The sequence below is a fragment of the Staurois parvus genome, unplaced genomic scaffold (genome assembly GCF_062004578.1).
Source record: "Staurois parvus isolate SC_StPar_1 unplaced genomic scaffold, SC_StPar_1.0 ptg000137l, whole genome shotgun sequence".
Taxonomy (NCBI): domain Eukaryota; kingdom Metazoa; phylum Chordata; class Amphibia; order Anura; family Ranidae; genus Staurois; species Staurois parvus.
The window spans coordinates 5,493,284-5,508,963 of NW_028317933.1; the positions used below are offsets into that span (position 1 = coordinate 5,493,284).

The 15,680-nt window shown below is 45.7% G+C and overlaps 1 protein-coding gene across 1 annotated transcript; it reads left to right on the forward strand.

Annotated features, from left to right (window-relative positions):
• The first annotated feature begins 8,108 nt into the window (after positions 1-8,108).
• On the forward strand, positions 8,109-9,122 carry LOC149465773 (adenosine receptor A3-like). The gene has a single exon (XM_089673454.1). It carries the CDS (start codon positions 8,109-8,111, stop codon positions 9,120-9,122), a length of 1,014 nt encoding a protein of 337 aa, XP_089529580.1.
• The last annotated feature ends 6,558 nt before the right edge of the window (positions 9,123-15,680 follow it).

A 15,680-nucleotide genomic window follows, 5' to 3' on the forward strand; every position in this document is an offset into this window, starting at 1 on the left:
ATCTACTGTAGAAAAATTCTACGGTGCATCTAACACTCAGTGCTGGGATCTGCTTTCTGCAGCCTATGTGTGTCCAAATTATCATATTCACACTTTCCTTTTCTCTCTCTCCCTCTCTCTTTCTCCACCCTCTCTCTGTCTCTCCCTCTTTCTCCCCCCTCCCTCTCCCCCCCCTCTCTCTCACACTCCCCCACCCTCTCTCCCTCTCTCTCTCTCTCCTCCGTCCTTCTCTCTTTCTCTCCCTCCCTCTGTCTCCCTCTCTCTCTTTATCTCTTCCTCTTTTCTTTCTCTCTCTCTTTCCCCCCCTCTCTCTCTTCCCCCCCCTCTCTCTCTTCCCCCCCCCTCTCTCTCTTCCCCCCCCCTCTCTCTCTTCCCCCCCTCTCTCTCTTCCCCCCTCTCTCTTTCCCCCCCCTCTCTCTTTCCCCCCTCTCTCTTTCCCCCCCCTCTCTCTTTCCCCCCTCTCTCTTTCCCCCCCTCTCTCTCTTCCCCCCCCTCTCTCTTTCCCCCCCCTCTCTCTCTTTCCCCTCTCTCTCTTTCCCCTCTCTCTCTTTCCCCCTCTCTCTCTTTCCCCTCTCTCTCTTTCCCCTCTCTCTCTTTCCCTCTCTCTCTCTTTCCCCCCTCTCTCTTTCCCCCCTCTCTCCCCCCCCCCTCTCTCTCTTTCCCCCCCCTCTCTCTCTTTCCCCCCTCTCTCTCTTTCCCCCCCCCTCTCTCTCTTCCCCCCCCCCTCTCTCTCTTTCCCCCCCCTCTCTCTCTTTCCCCCCCCTCTCTCTCTTTCCCTCCCCCCTCTCTCTCTTTCCCCCCCCTCTCTCTCTTTCCCCCCCCTCTCTCTCTTTCCCCCCCCCTCTCTCTTTCCCCCCTCTCTCTCTCTTTCCCCCCTCTCTCTCTCTTCCCCCCCTCTCTCTCTCTTTCCCCCCCCTCTCTCCCTCCCCCTCTCTCTCTCTTTCCCCCCCCCCCTCTCTCTCTCTCTTTCCCCCCCCCCTCTCTCTCTCTTTCCCCCCCCCTCTCTCTCTCTTTCCCCCCCCCCCCTCTCTCTCTCTTTCCCCCCCCCTCTCTCTCTCTCTTTCCCCCCCCCTCTCTCTTTCCCCCCCCCCTCTCTCTCTCTTTCCCCCCCCCTCTCTCTCCCCTCTCTCTCCCCCCTTCCCTCTCTCCCCCTCCCCCTCTTTATCCCCCTCTCCCTCTCTCTCTTCCCTCCCTCTCTCTTCCCTCCCTCTCTCTTCCCTCCCTCTCTCTCTTCCCTCCCTCTCTCTCTTCCCTCCCCCCCTCTCTCTCTTCCCTCCCCCCCCTCTCTCTCTTCCCCCCCTCTCTCTCTTTCCCCCCCTCTCTCTCTTCCCCCCCTCTCTCTCTTCCCCCCCTCTCTCTCTTCCCCCCCCCTCTCTCTTCCCCCCCCCTCTCTCTCTTCCCCCCCCCCCTCTCTCTTCCCCCCCCCCCTCTCTCTTCCCCCCCCTCTCTCTCTTCCCCCCCTCTCTCTCTTCCCCCCCCTCTTTCTCCCTCTTTCTTCCCCCCCCCCTCTCTCCTCTTCCCTCCTGCTCTTTCTCCCTCTTTCTTCCCCCCCCCCCTCTCTCCTCTTCCCTCCTGCTCTTTCTCCCTCTTTCTTCCCCCCTCTCTCCTCTTCCCTCTCTCTTCTCTCTCTCTCTTCCCCCCCTCTCTCCTCTTCCCTCTCTCTTCTCTCTCTCTCTCTTCCCTCTCTCCCTCTCTTCCCCCCCCTCTCTCTCTTCCCCCCCCTCTTTCTCCCTCTTTCTTCCCCCCCCCCCTCTCTCCTCTTCCCTCCTGCTCTTTCTCCCTCTTTCTTCCCCCCCCCTCTCTCCTCTTCCCTCCTGCTCTTTCTCCCTCTTTCTTCCCCCCTCTCTCCTCTTCCCTCTCTCTTCTCTCTCTCTCTCTTCCCCCCTCTCTCCTCTTCCCTCTCTCTTCTCTCTCTCTCTCTCTTCCCTCTCTCTTCCCTCTCTTCCCTCTCTCCCTCTCTTCCCTCTCTCCCTCTCTTCCCTCCCTCTCTCTCTTCCCCCCTCCCTCTCTCTCTTTCCCCCCTCCCTCTCTCTCTTTCCCCCCCTCCCTCTCTCTCTTCCCCCCCTCCCTCTCTCTCTTCCCCCCCTCCCTCTCTCTCTTCCCCCCCTCCCTCTCTCTCTTTCCCCCCCCCCTCTCTCCCCCTCCCCCCTGCTCTTTCTCCCTCTCTTTCTCCCCTCTCTCTCTTTATCCCCCTCTCCTTCTTTATCCCCCTCTCCCTCTCTTCCCTCTCTCTCTTCCCTCCCTCTCTCTCTTCCCTTTCTCCCCCCCTCCTCCCTCAGATCATATGGGACGAGACACACACCCACCCCTCCCCCTGATCTCCATGCAGTAGGAAGGGGGGGGGGAAAGGTGTGTGCAGTCCCATACGATCTGTCAGTGATCATTGTCAGTGTAATCTGCTGGATGGATGACAGGAGGGAGAGCCCACAGAAGACAACACAGCTCACCTCTTCCGGGCTCTTTGATCGCTTCTCTCCCTGCTCCAGGCATTCCCCTGGTTCTGGCTTGTCAGCTGCTGGAGGGAGAGGTGTACGATCGTCTCTGTTCAACTGCCCTAAAAATTGCCGCCCCAGGCAAACGCCTTGTTTGCCTTGTGGTGGATACGCCCCTGGGAATAGCTATGTGTGTATTTATGAAAAATAATTACAGGGGTTCCCAGATAACTGAAGGGTGGACTTACAACCACAACTGCAAACATGTACACTGTTCCTTGTAAACTTTGAGAAAAACTACCTTGAAAGCCTCATAGAATTTACAGAAATAAATATGCAGTCAGCTACACTTGTACTGTATGTGCTAACAACCAAAGTCTTGGAGCTCCTTCACATCACATCAGTTGAGCTTTGCTGATCTGCATAGACTCACCATCAGTGCATTTAGAATTAATTGTTTTCTATGTACGTTCTTGTCACTGTCAGGTTCAGAGACCAGTAGCCAGGGCTGCTGTTAGAAACCACGGGGCCCCGTACAGCCAACGTGACAGCCCCCCCCCCAAAAAAAAAACAACACAATTTACAATACTGCAGTTATGAATGAACACAGTGAGTGATCGATACTGATCGCTCGTTGTGTTCATTCAGGAAAGGAAGGGGTTGGTAAATGTGACATATTTACTGCATCCTGAACGATCTTATTAACCTATTGCCTGTAGCAGCCAGTGGAAAGAAAGGAGGGAAGCTGGCAGCACTACAGTGGTGGGGGTGCACAGGGGGGCCGGGGTAAACATATGGTGCACAAGGAGGGTGATGTGGGGCAATTACTGGAACTGATCCCCTGTATGGCTCTCTGTGCAGCAGTTGAAAGCTGACAGGAGGGAGATGTCAGCACCTGTGGTAATTAGCCCTTGTAGATAGTCAACTTGGGGTTCCCCAGGGCGCAGAGTCTAAGCCCCAACCTGCTTCTTCACCAAATCCCCTGATGGTGGGGATGGACTTGCAGCAAGTACCAACTGAAACAAGTTCCCCTTATTTCAACAAAGCAGGATTCTTACAACTGTTCATTTTGCCTTTGATATTCAAAGGGAGTTGTCTTTGTTCATAGACATTTATGCCAATTGTTGCTATTCATTTCTTCAAGCCTGCTTTATGTATAGTGCTGTAAAGTGGACCCGGACTAATTCACTACCACCAAGAGGAAAAGTGTTAAATCTTCCCCTTTTCCCTTACTATCTTTGTATTACCATCCTGAGGAATTATAATCCACACCTCAACTCATCTTCATACCAACTGGGCCCCACAAGCCCGCAGAAGACACTGTAGGGCTTGTAAAGGGACATTGCTCAACTTCAAATGAGAATTCTCTTTACTTCACATCTAATCCTTGTCATCTAGATCTGAGGACCTACAGTGAGCTTACCTATTTCTTGATAGTTGATCCTGCTCACTGGATTCAGAAGTTCCCTCAGATTGCAGGCAGTGGATTATTCCTGGAAGCAGGCCTGCTAACAGTTATTATTGTTTTACTGTGAATTTCATTACTTTTTCTCACAATTGCCAAGAGTGATTATATTTGCTGCATATATCGGTGATATTTTGTTCTTTTTGACCAAGTTACCTTTACTATAAACTTCATATTGGTTTATACTAACTTGTGTGTGAATCCATTTTACAGTTGTGATTTATTTTGCTCACAAGAGCACAGTGGTGTCAGGTTGGGCTTTTAACAAGAGGTCCAGATTGACAGGGAACCCAAAAAATTACTAACCAACTCTTAAGGGGGTAGTGCTACATGTTACAACATGATTATGGGTGTAACATATAACATGTTATGAAAAGTGAACTTAACCTTTAAATAGGAAGTTCATGAATTTAGCAAGGAGTTCAAGGTTCACCAGAACAAAGACAAGCCAAGTTTATCCTAAGGATTAATCAGGGAGCTATCCAGTGTCTCAGGTGGCTCATTAAGAAGAGCTAAAGCTGGATGCAGGAGAAGTCATGGTTCTAGATCCCAGTCTGACACTTCTTCACATCACTGCACTTTGTTGAGGTGGCTTGCGGTACTGTGCATAGAAATGCAGTCATGGTGCATTTTTTCACACCACATGTCACCTCATGTCAGCACATTTCATTGCACTGCAGTGGAGCACAGGAGTGTATGAAATGTAGTTTTGTGGCATTAGAATAAAGTTTTTTTAAAAAGTAAACTGCACCTTGCATTGCAAACAACGTAAAGCACCATCCTTCACTGCCACTACACAACTGACGCCAGCCCACACATTAAAAGAGTCTGTTTAGCATGCAGGCTGGTATGAATGTGCCCTTACCTCCACTTTCCTGTTACAGCAGCTGTGTAGAATGTCTACACATTATTGTGCTGTCTAAAAGACATTAGAGCTAGACCTAGTGCACTCTGTAATCAGTACTCAGTAAAAGATCTGGTCAGACACACCCCCTTCCTTTCTCTGTAGTGCAAGCCTGAGTATAGAAACCTATACTGAGGGGTGTGGTCAGGGGCAGACTGACAACTCATGGGGCCCCCGGGCAATAGGGGACCATGGGGCCCCTGTGTCCTTGCCCAAACTCAAAAAAGTCTATGAAAAAGGTACAAGGGGCATCTCATGGGGCCCCCTACTGACCCCGGGCCCTCGGGCAGTGCCCGAGTTTCCAAATGGTCAATCTACCCCTGGGTGTGGCTGTTACTCAGTTCCACCTACTTACACCAATCTGTAAGTGTAAGTGCTGGATGCAACATTTTCACTGAGATAAAACTTTGTTGTGAGCCATTTTCTAGAAAAATTAACAAACATAACCTACAAGTGTACAAGATTTTAAAGGGATAAAATATATATAATAAATATATATATGTTGAATTATATTTATATATAAATATATATTTATATATATTTATCTAGATATATATACACTGCTCAAAAAAATTAAAGGAACACTTTGAAAACACATCAGATCTCAATGGGGAAAAATATCATGCTGGATATCTATACTGATATGGACTGGGCAACGTGTTAGGAAAGTAAGGATGCCTCATCAATTGATGGAAATTAAAATGATCAAGCTACACAGGACTGAATTCAAAGACACCCCAAAAATCAAAGTGAAAAAATCATGCAGCAAGCTAGTTCATTTTGCTGAAATTTCATTGTAGCAACTCAAAATAGTTTGTATGGCCCCCACTTGCTTGTATGCATTCCTGACAATGTTGGGGCATGCTCCTAATGAGAAGATGGATGGTGTCCTGGGGTATTTCTTCCCAGATCTGGACCAGGGCATCACTGAGCTCCTGGACAGTCTGAGGTGCAACCTGGTGGCGTCAGATGGACTGAAACATGATGTCCCAGAGATGTTCTATTGGATTTAGGTCAGGCAAGCATGGGGGCCATTCAATGGTATCAATTCCTTCATCCTCCAGGAACTGCCTGCATACTCTTGCCACATGAGGCCGGGCATTGTTGTGCACCAGGAGGAACCCAGGACCCACTGCACCAGCGTAGGGTCTGACAATGGGTTGCAAGGATTTCATCCCGATACCTAATGTCAGTCAGGGTGCCATTGTCTAGCCTGTAGAGGTCTGTGCGTCCCTCCATGGATTAGCCTCCCCAGACCATCACCAACCCACCACCAAAACGGTCATGCTGAACGATGTTACAGGCAGCATAATGTTCTCCAGAGCTTCTCCAGACCCTTTCACGTCTGCCACATGTGCTCAGGGTGAACCTGCTATCATCTGTGAAAAGCATAGGGCACCAGTGGGGGACCTGCCAATTCTGGTGTTCAATGGCAAATGCCAATTGAGCTCTATGGTGCCGGGCAGTGAGCACAGGGCCCACTAGAGATCAGTGGGCCCTCAGGCCACCCTCATGAAGTCTGTTCCTGATTGCTTGGTCAGAGACATTCACACCAGTGGCCTGCTGGAGGTCATTTTGTAGGGCTCTGGCAGTGCTCATCCTGTTCCTCCTTGCACAAAGAATCAGATACCAGTCCTGCTGATGGGTTAAGGACCTTCTACGGCCCTGTCCAGCTCTCCTAGAGTAATTGCCTGTCTCCTGGAATCTCCTCCATGCTCTTGAGGCTGTGCTGGCAGACACAGCAAACCTTTTGGCAATGGCACATATTCATATGCTATCCTGGAGGAGTTAAACTGCCTGTACAACCTCTGTAGGGTCCAGGTATATCATCAAGCTACCAGTAGTGACACTGACCCTAGCCAAATGCAAAACTATTGATAAACGGTCAGAAAAGATGAGTAGGGAAAAAAATGTCAGTGGCCTCCACATGTAAAACCATTCCTGTTTTGGGGGTTGTCTCATTGTTGCCCATCTAGTGCACCTGTTGTTAATTTCATTAACACCAAAGAAGCTAAAACTGATTAACAACCCCCTCTGCTACTTAACTGACCAGATCAATATCCAAGGAGTTTCATTGCTTTGATGCTATACTTTGATTAAAAAGTGTTCCTTTAAATTTTTTTCATCAATGTATATTTAAATGATCTATCTATCTATCTATCTATCTATCTATCTATCTATCTATCTATCTATCTCGCACTTATTACGTATTTATGTCACTTGAAGTATACATGCAATCTGCCCTATAACCCTAGCTTTATGTATATGGTGTGATAATAAAATACCTTCTTCTTTCATTACATCAGTTTATAAGATGGTATTTAAAATGTAACATTTTTCCTGCTTCATTGTTAAAAAATAAGGTACATTTTCAGGAACAAACATTTCCTGGGGCTAAGCTCCAAAATGTAGCTGTCTCTAGAAACCAAAACTGTAAATGCCAAAGCAATGATATGCAAGCAGAAGCTTGTAATCCAGTGTTTAACAAAATGCTGTTCCTGCTCAGCAGGCTGACTATACACGAATGAAGCTGGATTTGTATCGGGAGAATGTGAATAAAGAGTGATTTGAGGCGGAGGAAAGGAGGAGAAGAAAGAGGGGAGTAGAGTGAGTATACTGATTGAGGGAGAGACAGAAGTGGGAGGGAAATGATAAGAGGAGGAGAGATGGTCAATGAGAATAAAGATAGGAGAGCAGAGGAATACAATCGGGTCCACGCTATCTTGCCAACTGCTGCCATTCTACCTATGCAGTACTATCCTGGTCTAATTACTTCTCTCTTCTGCGCTGCCAAGAGACTCTGATTTTGCCTGAACTCTATGTACAGCTGAATACATCTGGAGCTACTGACTTCTGTTTGTTTGAGGACCAATTTTGGCTGCGTTTTCAGTGCAAAGCAAACACTCCACCGTCCCCTTGCTGTATGGGAAGGAACTAGCCTAATAATGCTCTTCAAAGAGTGATTGCGCTAAGCGTCTCTGTAAATCCCTTATCTGCATTTAGTGTTTGAATTGCTTTCAATTTGCCACAGAAATATCCTTGTTTGCTCAAGGCTCAAAATATTTACCTGTGGATGCATGCTTTGCAGCACCAATTGCAGTGCGGATCAGAAAGATGTTCCTGTCCTTGAGTTAAGAGGTATACCTCTCGTTTTTGTTGGCCTTGGATAGAGAAAGTCTGCCCAATGGATTCTTGACTTTGAGTTTGAGTTACTTTTGTTTCTCCAATGCTTGAAAATACTTCTACCGCTTGGAATTGCAGCATCTGCACCACATCTCTGCTTGGGGACGCCTGTAAGATTTCCGTAATGGTGCTACTTATTGTAACAATCACAGTGGGCAATGTGTTGTGTCTTCTGGTCTTTGTGAGGACTAAGCATCTCAGGACCTCTCAGGGTCTCCTAAAGACATCTTTAGCTTTGGCGGATCTGGCAGTTGGAGTGCTGGTTGTGCCTTATTCTGTGTACGTGGAAGTAATGCGTCTTCTGTATGGACTGGAAAATGTTTCTAGAGTTGTCCAATCAGACATTAATACCCAGATACCTTGTTTCATCATGGGCCCCATCTTTGCTGGCTGCACGTTTGTCTCCATCTCCACCATATTCTTGATGTCTGTTGAGAGGAGCATTGCTGTACTGAGACCTCTTCATAAGCGTGTTGTGATTACTAGGAGAAGGACTGGGTTCCTTGCCGTGTTCTGCTGGATCTTCAGCTTTGTTTTTGCCATGGTGCCCATGATCTCCAGTCGAAACTTAACTTTGGAGTACAACACATGTAGCAAGATGTGTACTTATGCCTTCATTGCTGTGCCACCAGAAGGTCCCACCTTGAACATCATGCTCATCTTCCCTGCATTTGACTTTTCCTTGCTAGGTGGTACCTATGCTATAAATTTTATAACATTTGCAGCCATTAGGCAGTATAGCAAGATCAGAAAGCAGCTAGAGGCAGACTCTCAGAGCACATGCAGCAAAGTTTCATTCTCGGACATCACAGCGGCTAAGACCATCGGAATCCTCACCTTTGCTTTCTCAGCCTCTTTTGGTCCCATTGCGGTGTTTGTAATGGGCAATGTCTTAGGTTATGATTGGTGTGAGTTTTCTTTCTATGCATTCTGGATCCTCACCTCCAACAGCTGTTGGAATGTCATCATCTACAGCGCCCGTGACTTGAAATTCAGGCAAGGGGTCCATGAGTTGTTCAGCAAACAGGTGCTCAAGTCCCCAGGCCACCAGCCGAGACCTCAGTGTACCGTTAAGGAGGATAGCTCCTCTCCTTGTGTAGCTGTTCTGAAAGAGATTTTCCGTCCAGAAACAGCTTGAATTCATTTTATATTCCCTGAAAAGTTGAGGGACGGTTCTGACAGTCAAAAACAGTTAGCCAGTTAATTTATGCTGAGCTCTGGACCATAAGTTTGTTGAATGTTTAATAGATTTAGGTTCATGCATTACAGGGGTTTTTGAAAATACAGATCCAGGGGGGATTTGAATCCCTCTAAGGTTTCAAAATTCATTTAAAATCTTATGTCTTTCATTTATTCTTGTGAGCTGCTATAAAAAAACCCAACAATTTTCTTATTTATATTCAAGTCACGTATATCCATTGTAGATATTTTAAGCATTTCTTTAATTTAGAAAAAAAAATCTGAAGACAGACATTTGGCTGCTGCCATGTCATTGGTCAATTTTGTTGAAGTCTAGATTAAATGCCTCAAGAAGATGATCTGTACCATTGCTTGAGCACGATTGCAACCAGTGTCAGGGTAATGCTGCCCAGTGCACAATACCAGGGAAGGATGTCAGCAAGACACACTGTTTATTACCACCTCTGGCACTTAACTCTTTCTTTGCAAAGCTTTGTTGGCATAGCACTGGAAGAAGAAAACTCAGCTAGGGCATTGCAAATGGGAAATCACTTTAATTCTTGGTTTGTGTTGATGCATGTTAAATTTTAAGATTGGTTTTACTAGTGTTAGCCTATGGGTGGTAAAATTATATATAAAAATTAGATATAATAAAGCAAATATTCTTTCAGTTATGTTAGACTGCTTCTTTTGTCTTGACTCATCTTTGTCACTGCTCCTTAATGTTCCATATCTTTTTCTGTTCTATATGCTTTCTTGTTTTTTTTTTCTATGTACTGGACCAAATCAGATGCTAATGTTAGTTGAAGTATATTGGTATCGCCGACACAGAATTAGCTGGTTGATTTTGTTTGAAGCTGCATGTTTTACTTCTCTTGATGGCAGATGTCCCATTTTCTTTCTATAGCATGATCTGTTGCTATTGTAGTCTCCCTGTAAAGCATTTCATTATTATGTTGTTGAACCTAGGGGTTAATGTCTGTGGTGGCATATGCCGCTCTCAGCCACTAATTAAAGGGACTGGACTCAAATTAAACCATGCTTAAAGGAAAACTAGCAGAGTACAGTGACACATATAAAGCACTCAAAAATCATTTCTTAAAGGGTTGGTTCACTGAAAATGTATATATCAAATTATGGTGGATTGAAAAGAAAAAAAATCGGCTACATTTTTCTTTATGTCTCTTCGGGATTTTATTGCTGGGATATAGGTTTTTCAGTTCTTGGATCTGCTGTGCCCGTTATGAGATGCCCCCATTCTCATTGTTAAATGTTTTCTTAGTATGTTGAATGCAGCAAGAAATGCTCTTAAAGCAGTATTAAACCCAAAAGCAAACATTTATTATACTGCAGCTTACCAATTCTTAGATGTGGTGTCTGCATTCATTTTCTTTTTTTAGTTTTTCTTTCTTCTATTTTCATCTAGTTATCCAGTCTGTAAGTCTGTTGTTTTCCAAATGAACACGCTCTCCAACAGAATGTATCAGTTACAGGGATGAGACAAAACCATTTAGGACTGGTAGGGGTGCTTTCAATTATCTGCTTTTATTTGTTTAGATAAAACCTTTATAAAAGGAAAAAAGCTGTTTGCTGTAATTGTTTATAAAGTGTTGCTGGAGTTTGGATTCAATTTGTTAGTGTATTTAACTCTGCTAGTCCATCTAACATTTCACTCCTCCCAGACTGACAATGCCGTTGTCCAAAGGTGCTCCTTCCAGAGTGGATGCACTTTAATACAGGGGTGGGTTATTGGCTAGATCACCAGGTGAAAACAGAGGGGAAAAGCCTAAAAAAAGAAAGTGAATAAAACCACCACATCTAATGATTGGTAAACTGCAATATATTACATTTTTGGTTTTGTGTTTAATACCACTGTAAACTTAAAAGTGGGGAGATCGCTTTGTTGGGGTTATTCAAGACCTATATTAAGCAAGATTGAGTTTATCAGGTTCCACCTGAACCTAAAATATACAGTATCTTTTAACCTTTGAGAAGTAGAGATCTAACTGAACAACATGAAAGAGAACAAAGATCATCAGGGTTTTTGTGGGGGGGTTTTGTGTTTGTTTTTTTTAGAAAATAGGTCTTGCTAGTTCATTTCTTAACTAAATAGTAAGGAAAACTTAGGAAAATATAATAAAGCAAATGTCATTGTAAGAGTATAAACTTGACTACCTTAAACGTTGACAGTGTCAGTCAGTGGAGCAGTGCAGAGTGTTAGTAGGGCAGTGGAAGGTGCGCAGACAGTGTCAGTAGGGCAGGGGACAGTGTCAGTAGGGCAGTGGATGCTGCCAGTAGGGCAGTGGATGGTGTGTGGACATCAGTAGGGCAGAGGTTGGTGTCAGTAGGGCAGTGGACAGTGTCAACAGTACAGTGGATGCTGGCAGTAGGGCAGTGGATGGTGCGTGGACAGTATCAGTAGGGCAGAGGTTGGTGTCAGTAGGGCAGTGGACAGTGTCAACAGTACACTGGATGCTGGCAGTAGGGCAGTGGTTGGTGCATGGACAGTATCAGTAGGGCAGAGGTTTGTGTCAGTAGGGCAGTGGACAGTGTCAACAGGACAGTGGATGCTGGCAGTAGGGCAGTGGTTGGTGCGTGGACAGTATCAGTAGGGCAGAGCTTGGTGTCAGTAGGGCAGTGGACAGTGTCAACAGGACAGTGGATGCTGCCAGTAGGGCAGTGGATGGTGCGTGGACAGTATCAGTAGGGCAGGGGTTGGTGTCAGTAGGGCAGTGGACAGTGTCAACAGGACAGTGGATGCTGGCAGTAGGGCAGTGGATGGTGCGTGGACAGTGTCAGTAGGGCAGGGGACAGTGTCAGTAGGGCAGTGGATACTGCCAGTAGGGCAGTGGTTGGTGCATGGACAGTATCAGTAGGGCAGAGGTTGGTGTCAGAAGGGCAGTGGACATTGTCAACAGGACAGTGGATGCTGCCAGTAGGGCAATGGATGGCACGTGGACATTATCAGTAGGGCAGAGGTTGGTGTCAGTAGGGCAGGGGACAGTGTCAACAGGACAGTTGATGGTGGCAGTAGCGCAGTGGATGGTGCTTGGACAGTGTCAATAGGGGAGAGGTTGGTGTCAGTAGGGCAGTGGACAGTGTCAACAGGAGAGTGGATGCTGGCAGTAGGGCAATGGATGGTGCGTGGCAGTTTCAGTAGAGCAGTGGATGGGGTTATTAGGGTAAAGGACAGTGTCGGTAGGGCAGAGGTTGGTGTCAGTTGGGCAATGGAAGGTGTCAGTATTTTTATTTTTATTATGTTTTACAATTTTATTTTTTATGATTTTTTTTACCATTTTAACGTTTTCTCATATGACAGGCAGTCACACAAACTCTCATTCATTGATAAGGAAGAGAAACCAATATGTACTACAGTATCCAACACTATGAACAATGTTGTATCTTAAAGTGGTTGTAAACCTAGGACATGAAATATGGACAAAGCATATCCCTTTATACTGTGTACTTGTCTCTATGGCGTTAATTTACTAAAGCCAGAGAGTGCAAAATCTGGTGCAGCTGTGTGCATGTTTTGGAAAATGCTACTTACCTGGATGCATCTGATTTAAAGTTAATCTACACCCAAATACAAAAATGTAATATATTGCTGTTCATCAACCCCTAGATGTCACAGCTGCATTAGTTTTTTTTTTCAGGCTTTTATCCATTTAATTGCACCAGATGATATTTTCTGTAACACACTTCCTGTCCTAGGGCGACAACACTAATACACTGTACTGGATCTGTGGTGTAACAGTGTTGTTACCTTAGAACATAAAAGCGAGTTACAGAACACCATCCCCTCATCTAATCTCTATAACACAGAAAGTAGGTGTTCTGTAATTCACAGAAGTGAACTGGGCAAGACGGAAATTTATTGTTTAAAGTGGAACTTCAATTTCTCAGTCATCATGGACTTTTTTTTTAATCATTGTGCTGCTAGCATTAGTAAATAGAGAGGAAAGTAGATCATATTTACTGGTTTTAAACTTTATTTTTGCATTTCTTCAGTTACGTTCTGGTTTCCGTACCTAGGCAAATGATGTCATACTTCCCAGCAGTCTTCAGGAGGGAAGGAAGGGAGGGTTCTCAGCTCAGCCAATGCCTGAGCTAAGAACAGATGGATTCCAGAAAGTAAGTGCTACATGAATCATCTGCCCTTACTCAAGATGGCCACTGCCAGAAATGCCAGGGGGAGTTTTTCAAAATGATTTCTCAGCAAAATAAAGCATGGAAACATGGAAAGATGGAAGAGTTTGCTTTGAATATTAAAAAATGAATTAAATAGCATTTTTGGTTTGTGGTACTCAGATGCAGTGCAGTTCCACTTTTAGATACTGCCACAAAGTGAGCAGGATCAGCAGCCCCCTTGTTTGTTTCATGAAAGCTTATCTCTAGCCAACTTTTGCTAGTTTTGAATAGAGTGGAAAAGATGTCCAATGTCTGTTGGTCATTATTTCTGCTTGTGACCCCGATAGGGAATTCCCTGTTACACCTGTAGAAAAGTGGGAGAGCGGTTGGGACTGGGAAACAGAGGCATTGACGCAGTGGCATTTTAACGCTTTCTTCTACTAAAATGTGATTTTGAACAGATTTCCCATGCTTTCCTGCATTGATAGGAAATGATGGAAAACCCCCCTAATATGGACGCAGCAATGGATTTGGGCTTTAAAGTGGTAGCAAAGTCTAAGCTCGGGTTCACATATATGCGGTGCGGTACATCGCATGTGATTCACACAGGAACCGCACCTCATTCCTGTGCAAATCACATGCGATTTGTGTGCGGTGTGATTGGAGCCATACATTTTGTATGGCTCTAATCGCGCTGCACCCGTACCAAAAACATGCAGGACCCCTTTTCTTGGTCCGCACTAGAATCTGATTGCAAGGGTATTCGCATGGCATTTCTGAACATCGCACCGTGTTTTGCGAACCGCTTTTGAGGTGTTGTTAACTTAATATACACACCCGCAGCGATTCACATGAACGGGGTGCGATTCTGATGCAGTTCGGAATTCGCATAGAAAACGCTGCGAATTCCACACCGCATCAGTGTGAACCAGGGCTAAATTAGAAAAATCGCTGACAGTCAAAAATGTCCCCCCTTCTTGAGAGCAAGTATTGTGATCTGACCTGTGCATGCACAGCTCAGATCACATATACACCCCACTCTCTGTGTTGTAGCATTGTGACATTGTGACACATGTGCGGGAGTGACGTCACCACAGCTTGACCAATCAAGCGGCCGAAAATACAAAACCTGGAAGAAAGAGTGAGCGAACATGAAAGCGCCACGGAGCCAGACAGAGTGCAGCGCTGGAGGGATCAGTTGGTTGGTAAGACTGTCATAATGTGCTAATATGCAAAGCATGCTAATATACAGGGGTGGACTGACCATTTGAAAACTCGGGCACTACCCGAGGGCCCGGGGTCAGTAGGGGGCCCCACGAGTAGCCCCTGGTACCTTCTTTCATAGGCTTTTTTGAGTTTGGGCAAGGACACAGGGGTTCCATGATCCCCTATTGCCCAGGGGCCCCATGAGTTGTCAGTCTGCCCCTGCTAATATATTATGGCTAAAACCTGTGGGGGGGGGGGGCTTTTTTTTAGTTTTCTCACTAACTTCACCACTGCTTTATGGGACACAGCTTGGTCTCTAACTTCCCTGCAGGCTTTGATTAGACAATGAAGAAGCATACTGGTAAAGGGATCACTGCAAATATGTTCAACCTGCTTACTGACAACACTGTGCAAAGTAATGGAGCTACAATTGGCTTTGAGTAATGGCCTTTCTTTCCATTCTAAGGGCTAATTCACACTATCAATGGTGACTGGCATTTTATACCACTGTAAAACACAGGTCACCACAAGGACACACAAAGTTTTCTGTGTGTCCTGTTCACACTGCAATGCAGCTGAGGGCATTGCTGCAATAAGCTGTGATAAAATGCAGACATAGGTTGGGAGTAAGTAACGCACACAGTGAGGCTGTCAGGAATAAGTATAACACAGTGTGCAGGGGTCAGCAACACACACAGTGCAGGAGTCAGGAGTAACACATAGAGTGCAGAGGTCAGGAATAAGTAACACACAGATTGCAGATCCTAAAAGCAAGTAATGCACAGAATGTAGGGGTCAAGAGTAAATAACGTACAGAGTGCATTGATCTGGAGTTAGTAATGTACAAAGTGCAGAGGTCAGGAGTTAGTACCATACAGAGTTTAGGAGTCAATAGTAAGTGACACCAAGAATTCAGAAGTCAGGAATAAGTAACACAGAGTGCAGGGGGGGTCAGTGGTAGGTAACACACAGAGTGCAGGGGTCAAGAGTAAATAAAGCACAAAATGCAGGGGTCGGAAGTATGTAATGTACAGAGTAGAGAGATCAGGAGTAAGTAATGGACAGAGTGCAGGGGTCAGGGGAGTGTACAGTACAGAGTGAGGGGGTCAGGAATAAGTAACTCTAGAAAGAAGTGTATTTGTATTTTTATGTTTAGTATATGGCATACACTTGTAGCTTG